Genomic DNA, 16,989 nt, shown 5'->3' with positions numbered 1-16,989 from the left:
GTTTTTCTGGCTGTCAACACCTCCATCACTTACCTCTGCTGCGTCAGCCAGCGATACAGACCTGGCCCCGCAGCTCTGGTTACTCACCCCGGTCCTGTCCGTCTCCATGGCGGCGCACAGATTCGTCCGGTGGTCGTCTGGTGTGCAGGAGTCTGGATCCGTCCTGCAGGTTGCAACAACAGAAAGCTCCGTGGTCCTCAAGATGGCAATGTTTCTCTCAGGGAATCCTCAGCACAGTGCACAGTGTGTTTTCGCGTGATAGCGCTACGATTAATAGCAAGATGAAATGGAAAACTCTCTTTTCCTGTGTAAAGCAGCTGTAAACTTAAAACGCAGAGTCTCCTAGATGGTTTAATGGGAGTGGCGGCGTCCGCTGTGTGGATTCCTTCCAACGGGGTCAAAAAGAGCAAACAATTTGCCTTGTTCGTGCTTGAACTCCACCTCGAGGATGCAGGAATACAGCTGCAACACGGCAAAAGCCTTCTTAGCTGGTCTCCAGGCAGCAGGGAGGGATCAGTGGGAGGAGGACAGACAATATTCCTAGCCAATCCTCCTCCCTGTGACAATCTTTAAGTCAAATCAAATCACAACTGGGCAAAAATGGCAGAGACAAATCAGCCCAGTGGGTCTGTTACAATCATTTTAGAATGATGTCGCCCATAATTTTTTCCAATTGCAGTGTGGTCAGCGGCGCTCGCCGCCGTTAGCTCCGCCCTTTGACTCCGGAACGGCACCGCTGTCTGCCTCTGCCAGAGTTTCACACCTCACAGTGGATTCTGGCCGTAAACCAAAGGGAAGTGGAGGCTCCTCGATCCTCAGCAGGTTGTTCACATGCCAACAGTTGCAGGATCAACAGAGGATCGTGGGAAAGGTGCAATTTAACCAGGCCTGTAAGGAAGAGCGATCCTCACAGAGCACAGGGGTCTCTCCTAAACCGAGGAGTGGTCTCCCCTCTTTCTCCTGTGCAGAGACAAAACTTTTTTCAAGCCACAACTCCGTGGAAACACAATAAGGCAAGGCAGCTCGTTTCTTCAATTCACCTCCATCGAAGAAACACGTTTCCCTTCAAATGAACAATTTATTGATAATCTGTCACACTGCAGCGCCCGAGGGCACCCGACGGTATGTGAACAGCTTCTGGGCTTTTCCTTTTCCATGACATGAACGTGTACATTTCTCAATTTTTCCATTTAAAAACAGAAGTCATCACAGGCGCAGGTGGGACACACGACGTTCAGAGGCGCGCCTCCAGACAGAGCTGCTCAGTTCTGCGTCCGTCTCCTCGGAAGTCCCCCGTCGGAAAGGGTGCGACGCTCGCACCGGTCACATTTCAGACATATAATGCTTCCATCACACATTTATACAGTCGATAAATAATTCTCGGAGGATTACTACTGAATGACAAACATACAATGTCAGAAATAATGGTAAGCAGGCCTTGGGAACATGTTGGCAGGCAAATTTAAAGAGCTAAACCTAAATTTAAATGAACACATTAACTGATTAGGTGGTTCTACAGCTTTAAAATCACAGAAACAGATTATGGCTAATTTGTACCAACATTTTACTGTTACTGCATATTAGCAGGGTTGAAAATCAGCTGCTTTCAGAGCAACAGAAGAAACAACACAAAAGCTCGAATCGTTATCCGTTGCTAATGGAGTTTGTCCACTTGTCATATCAAAGAAATCTTTCTAAGGTTGGGGATGAACTAAATAAAATCAGACTTGGAAAAACAGTTGGTTCTGACTGCGTCCCGTGCATCATTTCCGAGACAGAAATGTCACTTCATAATCAGCATTCACGTTGACACAAGCGTTTCCTAGTGAACGCGCTGAGTTCACGGTCTATTTGGCAATTAGCTGTTCCACAACATAATTGCTGACCTACAGAAATTTAGTGTCTGGAAACGTTTAGAAGCAAACCATTTTAACAATTAAATGAGATTTGTGTCAACAGGTGAGCTGAGGGAGGCGAGATCATCTAAATGGAGTCTAATGAGTGAACACGGTGTGCTTAATATGGCCTCTGCATCATGGGACCCTTAAAACGTCTCCAATATTTTATCATAATGATAAAAAGGTCATAAGAATCTGATTTATGAATGCAGAACCAAAACATTCATTACACCAGTACCAAACGTCCTGCTCACCCTTCTGGTTCACTGGAAAACCAGTACAGCAGAAATATTATTGGACTCTTTCAAAAAATAGATATTTTTCTATTTATAATGGACAAAGTAACACATTAACAGCCCCAGGAAATGCATCATAAACAACCTCATAGAGCCATTAACCTTCACCTTTAATGCTTATGTTAGATGCCCCCTTAAAAAAAAATTAATTACCTCTACTTTTGCAGAACCCTTAACAATAGTGGTTTATTCTAATCACTGATGAATGGCAAAAAAAATCCAATTAGAGTTAATAATGAGGGGGGGAGAGCAGCTTGCTTTGCGGGTTTTCATCCTGTGGCGGTGTTATCGTGTCCATTACAAGTTTTGGAGCTCAGGCTGTGACAGGCTGAACCAACTAAGAATTAAACCTTTGAAATGACCCCTTTTCCTTTCCTTTCTCCTTTTTTTAAAGTTAAACTGAAATACTGGAATATAAGCTCCCTTCACTTTACTTGAAAGTGAGCCCTTTCTTCATTGTTAGCTTGTAAATGAGGGCACTGCTCGTCCTTTCAGTGGAGTAAATGGCAACATACAATGTAGAGTCACACTAGTGTTTCCCATATTGCTTAACACACAGCATGCAACAGTTACTGATATACAGCAGATTTTTTTTTTACACCATCTGAACCAAATGTGTTCAGATTCTTTCTCTCAAGAGGCTCCACGAACCACAATCATGACCAGGTAGTCCTCCTTACTCTTAGCGAGAGCTTTGGCAGAGGAATCCAGGAACTGCTGGGAGAAATCACAGGGAGGGAAAGCATGAAGAACCCCTGTGGTGTCTTTATCTTTGCTGCCCCCCACAGGCAGGCTGATGACTCCAGCTGCCTGTTTTTGGTTGAGGTAGGACACCAGGTTACGTAGAGGGCGCTGTGTCGAGGCGGCGTCGGACGAGGATGGATCTTCCGTGGCCCCGGGAACTGCCAAGAGGATAGCGTAGCCACCGGGTCCCGCCACCTTGATGCGCCGCGACACCTCGTCGAGCTTGGGCTGGTCCAGTCGGAGCCGCTGGGTAATCTTGAGCTCGCTCACCTGCCTCCCCGTCGAACCGTCGACAAGGAGCTCGCTGGCCACGTTGTGGTCGCCCTCCAGCAGGTGCATGTTGGCTGGGAAATTACTGTTTTTGAGCAGCAGCATGCCGTTCCAGGCCATGACAAGTTTACTGTCGTCCAATTTAGACAGCTGGCCCGCCTTGATGCTGCCTTCAGAACGTTCTCGCTTGGCCAGCCCCTTGCCGCCATCGCCGACTTTGCGCTTGCGTTCCACAGACGAAACCCCGGTACTTAAAGGTCCTTTCTCAGCGAGGCTGAGGCTTTTTGTCCTTCGCTCAACCCCGCTCCTCTCCAGTCCGCTGTGATGTTCCCGCGTGGGGGAAGCTCTGTCGCCTCTCAGGGGACGCTCCGAGTCACTGAAACGCCCCCCGTCCCTGCTGCTCCCGCCAGGACTTCCATCTGGAGAAGCACGTCTACGCCTCGCAGTCCTTTCAGAGCTGTCAGGAGAATGATCTGCGTGTCGCCCGTCCTCCGTTGCGCGCCGCTTCCGCGCAGGTTCTCGTCCCTGTAGTTCCCTCTCTAAAGACCACGCCTCCCGCGTCCGCCGTTCCAGATGGTCAATGGTCTCAAAAGGCGAGGCACGTACCCTCTCGCGAATAGCGGGGTTAGGCCATTCAGTTCCAGGAAAAAGCTCCCTTTCTCTGAAGTGAAGAGGCGGCGGAGTCCGTTCCCTGACCCTGAGGGGTTCAGGAGTAGCCCGGTGAACAAACGATTCTGCCACCATGTCAAACGGTGGTATCGGCAGAGGCTGCAAGAACTGCTGCTGGTAACGATGCTCGTTGTCTGCAAAGTCCACTCTGAGTCTCCTTTCCGGGCCGCCGAGAGGAAAACCCCGCATGTGTGTGCACGCTGCTTGTGCAGCGTCCAAACTTTCATACTGGATGTAGGCCCAGGTGTGCCCCTTCCTGTAGTCAATAGTCCGAATTGTGCCGAAACGATCAAACTCTCTCGCCAGGGCCGCTAAAGGTACCCAGGGTCCGAGACCACCTACCCACAAGCGCGTGGAAGGAGTTGCTTTCCCATAGCCTATCTTAATAGGGTTGCGACCCACCACCTTGCCAGACATGCTTAACTTAGCTCGGTGGGCCATGTCAAGGTTCTCAAATTTCAGAAAGCCATATGTGCTGACTTGTCCTCGTGTGGGTCTTTTAATGTCTACTTCTGTTATGACCCCAAACCTGTCGAAGGCTCTCCGCAGGTCCGCTTCTGTCACAGTTATGTCCAGGTTGCCTAAAAACAACGTCCTGTTGGCTCTTTGGTCGTCTTCTGGAGAAATAAAATCCTCTTCGCGAAAGGCTGCGCGCTCCGCAATGAAAGCGGGCCGAGTTCTGGCTTCAAACAAGGCGAATTCTCTGTCCCTGTCCAGCTCCCTGGGCAGCGGGGGTGGGGGTGGAGGAGGCAGCCGCCCCAGGGCCAGCTGCTGCAGCCGATAGTCTCTGTACCCGAGGCCGGTGGGGGAAAGGGGTCTCTGGAGGTGCCGGTGGCTCTGGGCTGCACCGTACAAGTCTCTCTCCACGGGGGAGCGGCTCCTCCGTCGGTTAATGTACACCGCTTCGATTTTTAGCGGCCTGTCATACAGCACCAGCCGTCCCCGAGCGTGCTTGGCGGCTCTGGCGTCCTCCGGCTTCCGAAAATTCACAAAGGCTATCCGCTCGTCGTTGCTACGACTAATCTTGACGCTCACGTCCCCGAATTTTTTAAACTCGTGAAAGAGTCCGTCTTCTACGTCTTCGTCGCTGAGCTGGGTACCGAGGTCGCTTATTTTGAGGGTTTTGTACTCACTCTCCCCGCCGGGCGACTGTACCCGCTGCTCCCCCCGCAGCGCGGCTCTCGCCGAGGATAGATCCAGCGTCAGGCTCAGGCTGTGGTTCTTCCCCACGGAGCCGCCGGTGGCGTTTAAACTGTGATTATTTCCAGTCCGGCTGTGCGCGTCGAAGTCCCTGTCTCTTTTCTCGATGAGTAAACTCCTCCTCGTGGAACCGCCATCGCTTTTGGTCGAGCTGTTTCCATTATTGCTCCCACTGGAGCCGGAGAGAGGCCCCATTTTCTTGTTGGTCGGATGGCATCCTCCCCTGTCTCGAATATCATCCAAGGCCCGAGAGCGCTTTTTTATCGGCGACCGCTCCTTGCCTTTCATCGCACGCCTCGGGGAAACGGTCCGTAGGGAAACCCTTCTCCTACACGTCCTTTCTGTACTTTAATGCAGGAATTAAATAACCTCTCAACACGGATTAATTCACCGACCCTGCGGCAAAACAACAACAGTCGCCATTTTGTAAAGATTACGACAAAGACCCGCCCCTTCGCTACGATTGGCTAAAAAGTGGGTGGAAACCTTTGAAACCCACGTCAATCAACCCCTCGCGGAGGCACTGCTTTAAAAAAAGTGTACCTAAATTAAGGAAAGATTTCTTGCATTTTGGGCCTAATTAAAAGCGAACGATGTAATCGCGTATAAATATGACCAAGGAACGCTAGAAGACAGCTTTTTGTATTTGTGCATTGAAGGAGAGTACGGTAGAAACAGGACTGAACGAGGGAAATCCCTATCTAAAAAAAATGTTGCCGATTGTAACCACAAGATGGCGGTATTTGCACAGCATCTCAAGTGTACAGTACCCAGCTTCGTTGCTCTCGTTCTTTATATTTATGCATTCATTATTTTTATTTTTTATTTTTTTTAAAAAAAGCTGCACGATTACGTGAACAATACAAAAGGCAATGGTTATAATCTGAGTTCAATACTTTTTACTTTAGTGTTTTGTCAGTATTTTGTCCCTGTAGAGCTACAATCGAATGCAATCACATTTTTGTAGATGATGAAATTAAACAAAGCTCTGATAAAATCCGACGCTGAATGACAGCCGGTACCTGAGTTACCTCACCATAGTGCTGGTGTGTGCTACTGCACTGCTCTCTTAATTTAAAGGCAATATTGTGCTGTCTGAATTCTTGAAACACAAACTCTGTTGGTTCTATTTGAGGCCGGCCAAGATCAATCTTCTAGAGGCCAAAGCTTAGAACGGTGGCTAGCAGGAAGGACCACAGATTTTAATGATTATTTATAGCCTTTTACATTTCATTCCTAATAAATCTATGCAGCCTACTACAAAGTAATGTACCAATAATGGCAACTTAGATAACCTTATAATTTGAATCTTTGTATAATAAATCATTCTATTGTAATTGTTTTATCAAATGTAATAAATCCAAAGATTGTTGGTCGAATGTGCTTATCTTTAAATAAATTTTAAACAGATCAATGACCTGCCATCTGCTAATTAATCAGCTTTCCTAAAGATGGGACTCTGCCCAGTCCCTCATTCCTACTGATGGCTCTTCTTATCTTTTCTTCTTAATCTGGGCCTTAATGGGGGGAAGGGGGGGTGTTGTAACTGCAGCCAGGGCCGCCATCTCCCAGGGCCTGGCTGGAATTTGAAGCTGTGGGTGTGGAAAGTGTTTCTGATGGCTTTCTGCATTCTTCTATTAAAACCACATGTTAGTGGCCTGCTAGAAAGTCCGACACAGATCCGAAGAACGGCAGTAAAAGTGACGCATGGTGCCATGACTGGTGAAGCAAGCAGAAGGGAAGGAGAGCCAGGCTATTGTGCCACGAGCCAGGGACGGTCCTGGGGAGCAGGAGCAGTGTTTTGTCCAGCGGCAGTATATTTCCTTCCCCTCTTCAAGATGCATTTTCAGCCTGATACAGAATGACATGTTTGCACATCTGACATGAATATATTGGTATTTAGTTATTTACACCAGATGGGATGTACCATGCAAGTCAGTGTTTCCTTGACAATAAAGTAAATTGTTTGGGGGAAAGCACAACAATGAGATTTCCTGAAAACGATTATTAGTCTCACATTCAGAAAACACGCAAGAGCGAGTGTGCCACAGCAACACACTGATGTCATTTTCATCTTTAAAATACGGTACATGAAAGCACATGTCCTTATATATAAGCACAGGAAGGTGAGCTGGCTTTGAAAATGTATTACCCACAATGCTCTGGGATAGAGTAAACACAGCTTGACTTGAATTGTTCTGTTAATGATTCCCCATTGTGCGGCTGCAAAAAAAATCCCAAAAAGCCTGGATGAAAAATGCCTGCCATTATGGTCTGCTGGAGCCTATCCACTTTATCAACAGTGAGCTGCGGTCACTCCATTAGCTCTCCGTTAACAACCCTGTCCTGACGCATGAGGTGTGCCATGACGGTCTCTCCAAGTCGCCCCAAATGTGCGGCGCTTGTAAGGTAGCGCACTGCTGGTGTCTGTGGCTACGCTGCACTATGAAACAATTCTGCCTCGGAGCTCACGTTTCCACTGAGTTATGGAATAGAGAAAATGCCATCAGGATATTTGGTGCATTGATAATTCTAGAATGTGAAGAGACCTGTATGTGGATATTTGGGACAGTCTTCCATCCAGTTCCAGTTTGTTTGCTCATAATTTAGCGCTTGTCTGTTCAAGCTGTTCATTCTGTGGCAAAGGTCTTTACACTGTATGTTATCATCAAAGATGACATGGCTGCTGCATAATATATCATGTGGAATCAGTTTGACAAGATGTTTCAACAGTGTCTTCCACGACAAGCCAACCAGGACCTGCTGCAGAAACAGCGGGTGAAGTCCAACGCCGTCTTTGCTGTCCGTCTAACCGGTCTCTTAATGGTCTGAGTATAAACATGAAAAACAGGGTGGATTCCTTTTTTATAGGCACTATATTGAATTCTGGTATCAGTGATTACTGAAAGCGTGACATCATATAAGTGCATCTGAGTAATCAAATATAGTGTTGTTGGTCCATTTTTTGAATAAAGAAAATCACCCACCCTGAAATCTGTCCTACTGAGGGAGACAAATGTTACAAATGGAGATCTTTATTATAGATCACTCAATAGGAAAAGCTGACAAAAAAAGATTAATATGATAATCACATTTTTTACATGCTTAAATAAATTTTCTCTTTTAAAATGTGATACTAAACCAAATACAAAACAATTAAAAAAAAAAAAAAAACGAACCTCCCCTGAATATTCTAGTTGGAGTCACCTAAAACTTTCCAAAAGTTTCTTTAATTTTCATAAAGTTCCTTCTCCACACTGGCTCGGACAAATATTAGACACTGATATGTGAGTCACTTTGGGAGGGTGTGTACACCGGAGGCTCTGGATGAGTCAGGAATGTGATATGCTTTGGCTCAGTCAGTGCATCATGGAGGGCTGGCACTGTCGCGGTCATGTAGGCCACGAGAGGAGGCTGCCTGGGTCTTTGGCTTTCATCCGCAGCGCTACCAGGCCCGCTGGCTTGTATTCGGACTCATGCGGCTCCAGGGAGGGAGACCCGAGCCCCCCGGGAAAGCTGTGGAGCGAATAGAGGCTGTTGATGCCGGGGTGGTGAGGCGGATGATGGTGGTGATGGTGTCCAGGGGAGGGGGTCATGCCCATGAAACCTTGCAGATTACCGTGGGCGTGTGGATATGGACTCATACACGACGAGGAGATGGATTCGGCTCCTAAGACGCAGCTGGCGGCTGAGCCTCCGCCTCCTCCTGAAGCAGAACCCGGCCACAGATTGCCCTGCATCTGGACACAGAGAGTTTTCGGACATTTCAGCATCGGCGAATCAAAAGAAATTTCTGGTTTTTGTCTTTTACCTGATACGTATCATGGCGAGGGAGAAGAGAGATATCATATGTGGCGAAGTGGTTCCGGACCTCTTGGATCTTCCCGTAACGTTCCCGTTTCCTCCACTTGGCTCTCCGGTTCTGGAACCAAACCTGTCAAAGGAAAAAACACCCAAGAGCGGCCAAGTTTCAGGGAACAGTGGTTTATGCAGAGGTCAGAGGCTATTCTCACCTCTATCCCCTAAGCTTGACCCTAACAATATAAATACGAGGTAGTCATGGCAACATGCACCTGAACTCGGGCCTCAGTGAGCTCGGTCCTGAGGGCCAGCTGCTCCCGGGCGTAAACATCAGGGTAGTGCGTCTTCTGGAACACCTTCTCCAGCTCCTCCAGCTGGAAGGTGCTGAAGGTGGTGCGGTTGCGTCTCTTCTTGTTCTTCCCTGATAGATCGATGGAATCAGCGATGGACTCCGGGTGTAAACCCCCACCGGGCTCTTTCAGTTTGCCACAACAGTCCACACCAATGCCAGCGTACCCCATGGTCTTGGGCGGGCCGTCCTCTCTGGCTAAAGAACGGATACAGACAAAGATCATCGACCCTCGATGCTTTAAAGAGGCAAGAGGCAATCATAGTCCTAATATTTATGTCTATGGACCGTTTATAATCATTTTGTTTGATGAGATTCATCTGCTGTTCATTTATTTGATTAAACATATTTTACCTATTTAAAATTTTATTTAACTCTGTCTAAGGCCATGACAGTTGCACTGCAGCAGTGAACCTTCATAATTTGGAAGGAGTTGCCTCAAAATTCATCTGTATTCAGAACAATAATTTCATGTAAAATAACATTTTATATTTAGGGAATAAATATCTTCAGGGCCATTTTCTGTGTGTGACTCTGCCGATCAAGCAACAGCAGTGTGTCATTCCGAAATACAGAAAACAGCTAACTTAAGATGACTTTTTGAGCCAGGTTGAAACATGTCAAATCAAAATATCCAGATAAAAAACAACACCGGCCTGAACAACAGCTAAACGCGATCAAGTAGAAGGTGGTAATAATCTGCATTATTTCTAAGGGTGAACAGAAACTCTTGGGGTGTCATTTCTTCATGAACGGAGGCGAACGTCTGCGGCCTTCTGCAGCGTTGTGCTGCCCATCTCTGAAGGAACTTTCCTGAACTCTTAATTCAACAAGGGGCCCAACAGAGAGCTTTTTTTTTGATTGCGACATTAATATTCTTGTCTGCATCAGATCCCGTCTGACACCGCAGCTCATGCTGAAAACGCCGTCTGTCCCTGCCACAGGGCTCCCACATCCGCTCCGTCTCTGCTCCCGTGTAACCGGAGATCTACTTCATGTGTAATGTAGGAAAGGACAAATCCACGATCCACAAATCTAAAATGTGGAAGCACGGGGATTCATTTAAACATTCTGAGAAAGTTGAGGCAGAAATACATTTGCTTCATTTCAAGGAAATAATGCACATATTTGTTGGTAATTATAATCAATAAAACAATTAAGAGGCTTTTTTATGTTGACGAAATACAGATGAATGTCTCTATAAATAAACTGTCTGTGATTCAAATATATAAATCCTAAGTCTGCAAAAAAAATGAAGTAAAATAAACCCTCTCTGTGAAGAAGTTCCAGCTCTCACATTTGAACAAACAAAAGCATTGTTGTTATGACCAACGTTTTCATACTTGATTATAAAATCAAAGACAATTTCATCACTAAAATCATGTTTCTGCGTCAAGCTGCTGAAAGACAGATAAATTCTATTTGCACAAAACTTGTTTGACATTTTTTTTGCAAACCTTCTCATGAAAACACACTATTGTGAATGGATTAAAGAGAAAAATCCCCTTCAAAGTGTGTAAAGGTGACGGAGGTGCGCAGATCTTTCCACCATGAACAAACTGTCCACACACTGCAGACAAAACAGGAAAACTTGTCTGTTTTTGAAGGTGTACAAATGCAAACTCAAAACCACATGAACCCCCTCCACACACAAACACACACACACACACACAAATCATTGCTTATGCAGATATCAAATAAAACATTGCATTATGTATTATGCACAGTAAAATAAATTATAAGCTGTGTGTGTGTATGTGTGTGTGTGTGTGTGTGTGGGGGGGGGGGGGGGTACCACTGTCCATGCTTATTTGAACTGAATTAAAGCGAAATAAAGTCGTTAAATGTTATTTTCAGCTGGTAGTGCGGGTGTCCCTAAAGTACCTGCAGTGAAGAGTGTGAATATGGATCAGGCCTTTGTATATTATTGTGGACACAGATATCACAGAGACCTTATCATGGCTCACATCCACCGATGGTCCGTAGAATCATCAACACCAATAAATAAAGTGAAAAACCACATTGTTTCTTCAGGCTGGGCTTCAACATATACAGTCACGGCTTCTCTTTCTGGGATGGATGTTTAGAGTCGGAGGAATCCGAAACATCCATTTCAATTTAATGTCACGGGGGATTTTTTTTCATTTAAAAGGAAAAAAGGCAATTTGTTGGACGATTATTAATCTGTCGATTACCTGAAATATCCGTTCATGAAACGTGCGTCTTACTACATAAACCGCACAAAACAAAAAAACAGAACCTGCAAAACAACAGCATCAACTTTCCTCTTACCTTCCGTGGTGTCGTCATAAAACCCCGGTTTGCTGCTAATCGTTGCCCCTTTCTGATCCTGGTTGCCCAAGAACTTGTGTTTGGGCGGCGAAGCTGGCGGGTTGAGCGGGCCAGCGCCGTGCGTAAATTCCGCCGGAGCATCCCCAAACCTGGCCATGGCCGCGGCGTACACGTCTCCCCTCAGGCCGAGTCTGTGAGGAAGAGGAGGCGGAAGGTGCGAAGCTTTCTGCGACTCGTCGAAAGGGAGAAAGGAGCCGTGTTCCAGCCGCGGGGAGTGTTCCGGGGTCCTCCTGCTGCTATGCGCATGGAAAGTTAAACAAGTGTCCGCGTCCATTTTTACGGCTCCTGCGGGCAACAGAGACAGCACCGAGAGACCGACTGACCATGAGCGTTTCCCCCCACTCTGTCTTCATGTCAAGTGGGTGGGATTTATCAGATCAGTAACAAAGACCCGTAAAACCGGGATTGAGCGAGAGCGGGAGGTGGAGGGGGAGGAGAGGGAGGGGGGAGGTCTACGTGCGTGCGTGCGGTGTTTGTTACAGCATCCAGAAGTCTAATATAATCCGCAAATAAATCAATCACGTGTGTTTCCCATTCATCCAATTAACGATTTGATTGTGTCGTCGTGGCTCTGAGCTCCACATGCAGGCGGACGCGACAGACCTACGGGATACTGAGGAAGAGTGGTGCGTCTCAACCGCATCTTCTGGGATTGTTTTAAGCGTTTTTGGGGACTTTTGGGAGTTTTTCTAAAGCGTATGAAAATCTATTTCCCCCTTTATTAACACACGGGCTGTTGAGGCCTCTTAATTAATTATATTTCCATGTCCGAACGTTTTAGGCATTAGTTTCTAATTATCCTGCAATGTAAATGTTCGATTAAAAAAAAAAGAAGCACCAAAGGGATGCGGCCAAATATTAATTCCTTTCAATATTATTATATTGAAAGGAAAATTCATTTAAAAGACTCTCCGAAATAGTTCTTTATTTAAGGAATCGTAATTAATAAACGCAGCGCCCAGAGAAACATTGTTCATGCATATTTAAAGTTTTGCAGACAGTATTTCTTGGTCATTTCCTTAAGATGTGCCAACATTGATTATTTCCACGGGAGATCTAAATTAATCAAAAGTTGTTGTGAAATGGCCATAAACCGTCTTCACAAATATTTAAGGGACTATTCTTAAATTATATTTCAATACATTTACCAATGATTCAACACATAAAAGATATTTTTAAATTATATCAAGTAAATTGAATCAACATTTCCGATTTCCGAAGTTTATTTTTATTATTTTCTTTTTCGTCGGGTACAGTGAAGTTTTTAATGGAGGCAATAATTGTCTAATCGTTTTGGGATTTATTTTTATTTCTTGGACTTATTTCAGTGTTTTGATGGGAGGCAATAAAAACGATAAAATTTAGAGAAGGAGCATAAAACTCGGATTTGCCTTCGGCAACAAACTCAAAACACGTTATTACCTCTGCGACGTAAAACTGTCTGACTGTCTGTAAACCGAATTAGACTCAACCGTCAGATAAAAAGGCCCTTAATTCTAAATCTTATCTCCAGTCAAAGTGTGTGTAAACACACGTGCACTTACCGGGTTGAGACACCGAGCGGCTGATGGTGGGGACATTTCTGCAGGTACCTCAGGCTCCTGCATGATGGACACGTCTGTAAACACGGGCTCGGTTTGATTTCAGGAGGCCTCATGAGCGACGGTCAGATCCCTTTGGAGCTTGATAAACTCCAAAAATCCACAGTTCCAGGTCTCTGAGGGGGAAGAGACACAGATTTAGATATTCTGTCTCTACAAGAACAGAATTCATGAGAAAGTGTGTGAAAACATCCAAAAACCAAACAAAAATCCCCAAACAGTCTCTTTGAAACTATTTTTTTTTATCCTGAGGTCATTTTGCCAGTTATATATAGTTCTCTTAAACTGCTCCTTATGAAGGCTCTAAAATGTGCTTCATGGAGACAGAAATTCCTTTTAAAGCAGGAGCCTTAAATTTGAAATGATTAGTGACCCGAGTTATAAAACCTAATGACATTTATGAGTAACATGACTGGGCTGAACATGTTTGGGTCAGTAGAGTCGGTGGGACCGTCACATAAATCACACACGCAGACACACTTTTAACCCCTACACACTCCTGAGTGGATTCTGCTGTCAGAATGTATCAAATGGTCACAAACTCTTCACCATTTCCTACACAGGGACTTTCTTAAATCTCTCCACGAGCGAGTCCTTTGGGGCCCGAAGCGGCCGAGCGCGCACAGGCCTGAGTAAATGCATTCCAGAGACGTGCAGAGGAGGAATCTCAGCGATCTCAGAGCTGCAGGTAACGCTGTTTATACAGATGCCCCATCGTGAAATGGAGACAGTTCTGCACAAGGTCTTTAGATATTAAATGAAGCTTATGAAAAGCTGAGAAGGTCTTTTTCAACCATTTGTAGGGAAAGGAAGCAGCACATATAGAGTGGCAACAAACCCTGTGATGGTTTCTGCTCGTGGTCCTACACGCTTGTCCCTAAACCCTGTCCTGGGCATGACCCTGCACAGGAAATCAGTCCAGCCTGTTGGAAGTCCCAGTTCCCCCCCTCCGCCTCCCAAGTCTGGGCACAGCCGGCGTGGATAAAGGTGACCCTGCACTCTCGCTGCACACCCCGCAGCCCTCGGGGCTAGGACCACTTCCACTACATCCTCCCACCCCTCCGCTACATCCTCTTAGCCCGTTTGTCAGCTTTAAGTGCTTCGTCACAGCCATCCTCCATCACAACAACACTTTCTTCGTAAATTACGCCAAGTTGGCGATAAGTCCAAAAACGTTACGTTACACCTGTCATCAGATCATTCTTTAATGATCAACACAAACAGGAAGTGGTGTTTAGTCTGTTCCTTGTGCATGTTTGGTGTCTTTGTCTGCGTGGGCCTGCCTGGGGCCTTTCCTCTCACGTACATGGTGGCGATTCAACCTGAGGTTTGCATTAGAATCGAAGAAGGACGGCTAATTCAATTAGCCGCCATGAATGCACAGAGATGAACCCATGTGCAGAGTCGGGACTCCTCTCTGAGGCTTCTCTCACATCTCCCAGTCTGTGTCCAGAAGCTGCAGTGCCAGCTGAAGGCATGATTGACAGCTGTCGACCCCAGGGGTCAACCGGCCGAGCTGAGGAGATGCATTCTGGGAAGCCTGCGCCAGTTTGGGCAATGGAGCAATGGGGGTGAAATCTCTGAAGGGAAGTGGCGGCACTGTCCTCTGCCTGACCTCATATGAGGCGACAGAGCAAACTGGAGGCTGGCGAGCGACGTTGGGACTTTCAGCCACGACATAGAGACGAGCTGTTCGGGATTTACAGCGTGAAAACACTTTTACAGCCAGTTTTGTCAGAACATTGGAAACAAAATGTCAGTGGATTCGTCAATTTAAATGTCGCAAGCTATTAATGGGCTTAGTGATGATCGAAAAACTTCCATGTTTGAAAGTCTCAAGGACAACTTCTGCCCTCTGCTCATCTAGATTTGCATATGGCGGATTTACAACAGAACACTGTGTTTGCAATATATGTTGAGTTAATTTTTGTTGTGGTTTACAAACCGGAGCTGCTTCTATAACAGCAGTAAATCTTTACCATCAGTGAGACTCTGAGCTAACGAAATGATTTGTGATGCAGCTAACTGCTCGAAAGGGAATGTTCGCTATGTCTCCGAATGAAGGACAGATCAGCTGCTCCTTAGAAACAGTCTAACAGCAAAAACATGGACCGTATAAGAAAACATCAAACACATTAATCCTAACAGTGTTTGACTTAACTGTTGCCAAAGTCGTGCACGGACACACGCACAGCAGCGGAGAACTCTGAGATGAAACATGCCTGATTGTTGTTTTTTATTATCCTTGAAGCAGGTTGCTTTTGTTAAAATATTATTAGGTTCACGCCGCTCAGTAGGATAGATACAACAATAAAAGGCGAATTTGATCCTTCATTCGATCCCATTTATTCTGTTTTGCATAAATTTTACAGTAATATATATTGTAAAATAGTTACTTTATTTATAATTTTTTTTGGAGGGTCACACAGTTTACTTTGGGGAGTGGATTAAATAACTGTTAAACAAACAATTTTTATTAATCAGAATAAATTCTGGATCGCTGCAGAACTACGCTGCGGATGTTTAAATTATTTCACCTTAGCTGCAACCAAAAGACAAATTCTGTAGGTTTAAATGCAACAAAATCACAAAAACACAAAACGAGAATTTAAAACACACACACACACACACACACACACACACACACAACACACACACACACACACACACACACACACACACACAGTTCGGTCATCACAGATTGGTCAGATGTGTGGAGATGCTCAGAGTGTGTTGGTTTTTATTGATTAATTTCGATCAGCGCGTAAACCTGACATATCCGCTAAAACTGACAGATTACGCACGACTTGGTTTCAGAATTCTTTTTGACTGACCGTCGCAATAAATGGACTCAAAGGAAAGAAACTTTTAAAGCAAGCGAGCACATTTAATGTTGCAATGCTAGTGACGGTATTTTCTATAAATATGTTTATTTGTGGTCGGATGAAAACATCCTCTCAGCCTCAGGTATAGTTTCATTCGTGCGCGAAGATGCGAAGGCAGCCGTGCGTGGGGAAGTGAAACAAAAAAAGATTCTATAAAGAAACGCATTATTGGACCTTTGATCGCCGTCTGCCGTGACTGAATATAACTAGCATACAAAAGTCTAAAAAATAAGATAAATTCTTAAAATGTAAATTATGTTTCCCTATAATGGCTGCTTGTTTATCTATGTGCATTGTCCAGTTTGCAGCCGTGTAGATGCGGATGTACAGGACTAAATATCGGCTCGTGAGAGACTCGCAGGTTTGCACTCTTCCTCCTTCTCCTCCTCCTCCTGCTCTTCCTCCTCCTCCTCCTCCTCCCCCTCTTCTTTCTCCTTTTTCTCTCCTTCCTTGGGCTCCAGACGGGACCCGCGGCTTTGGCAGCGGCCTTCTCCCCCGAATCAGAGGAGAAACCTCCCGACGCAGAGAGAGGTTTCAGGTAGCTGCGACCCTCTTCCATCCCTTTCAGGAGCTCCTGTCAGCTATATTCAGTCATACGTTCGGGATAAAAATGTTGGTTTTCGTTATCTTTTTAAATTCTTTTTTGAATGTCTGAAAAGTGAAATGACACTCGGAGTACAGGAGTCCATCGAGGTCCAGCAGGTTCTTTAAGTTAAAATTTCTCTGCACCAAAAATGGAACCGGTTCTTCTGTTCCCGTCATTCAGCTGACCATCAAGTCAGTAAAATACAGTAACATTTAAGACAACACACACACACACACACACACACACAACACACACACACACACACACACACATAAACACACACACACACATCTCCTTGCACTTCCATTTTTGTGAGGACTTTTATAGGTGTAAAACAT

General features: G+C 45.5%; 2 protein-coding genes across 3 annotated transcripts; both read right to left on the bottom strand.

The window, feature by feature from the left end:
• Positions 1-1,058: 1,058 nt before the first annotated feature.
• rbm15 (RNA binding motif protein 15) lies at positions 1,059-5,523 on the bottom strand. The gene has a single exon (XM_057041731.1). It carries the CDS (start codon positions 5,363-5,365, stop codon positions 2,828-2,830), a length of 2,538 nt encoding a protein of 845 aa, XP_056897711.1. The 5' UTR covers positions 5,366-5,523; the 3' UTR covers positions 1,059-2,827.
• Positions 5,524-8,096: 2,573 nt separating this feature from the next.
• Positions 8,097-11,931, bottom strand: alx3 (ALX homeobox 3). Of its 2 annotated transcripts, XM_057040782.1 has the most exons (5): positions 11,520-11,931; positions 9,151-9,425; positions 8,889-9,011; positions 8,697-8,817; positions 8,097-8,593 (listed from the first exon to the last, which is right to left on the bottom strand). In XM_057040782.1, the coding sequence occupies exons 1-5, from the start codon at positions 11,851-11,853 to the stop codon at positions 8,523-8,525; spliced, it is 924 nt and encodes a 307-aa protein (XP_056896762.1). In that variant the 5' UTR covers positions 11,854-11,931; the 3' UTR covers positions 8,097-8,522. The 2 variants fall into 2 exon arrangements, with proteins under 2 accessions (XP_056896762.1, XP_056896761.1); XM_057040781.1 differs by having other exon boundaries at positions 8,097-8,817; positions 11,520-11,929.
• Positions 11,932-16,989: the final 5,058 nt, after the last annotated feature.

Source organism: Takifugu flavidus, chromosome 8 (assembly GCF_003711565.1).
Source record: "Takifugu flavidus isolate HTHZ2018 chromosome 8, ASM371156v2, whole genome shotgun sequence".
NCBI classification, from domain to species: domain Eukaryota; kingdom Metazoa; phylum Chordata; class Actinopteri; order Tetraodontiformes; family Tetraodontidae; genus Takifugu; species Takifugu flavidus.
The sequence above is the reverse complement of the archived record's forward strand: the minus strand, read 5'-3'. Positions and strand labels throughout refer to the sequence as shown.

What these genes read in the sequence shown, in the direction of transcription:
- rbm15 (XM_057041731.1), bottom strand. Translation starts at nt 5,365, where the DNA reads ATGAAAGGCAAGGAGCGGTCGCCGATAAAAAAGCGCTCTCGGGCCTTG.
- alx3 (XM_057040781.1), bottom strand. Translation starts at nt 11,853, where the DNA reads ATGGACGCGGACACTTGTTTAACTTTCCATGCGCATAGCAGCAGGAGG. An exon ending in TTATGACGACACCACGGAAG is followed by an intron (nt 9,426 to 11,519) that starts GTAAGAGGAAAG and finishes TCCGTTCTTTAG; the next exon opens with CCAGAGAGGACGGCCCGCCC. An exon ending in CTCGCCATGATACGTATCAG is followed by an intron (nt 8,818 to 8,888) that starts GTAAAAGACAAA and finishes CTCTGTGTCCAG; the next exon opens with ATGCAGGGCAATCTGTGGCC.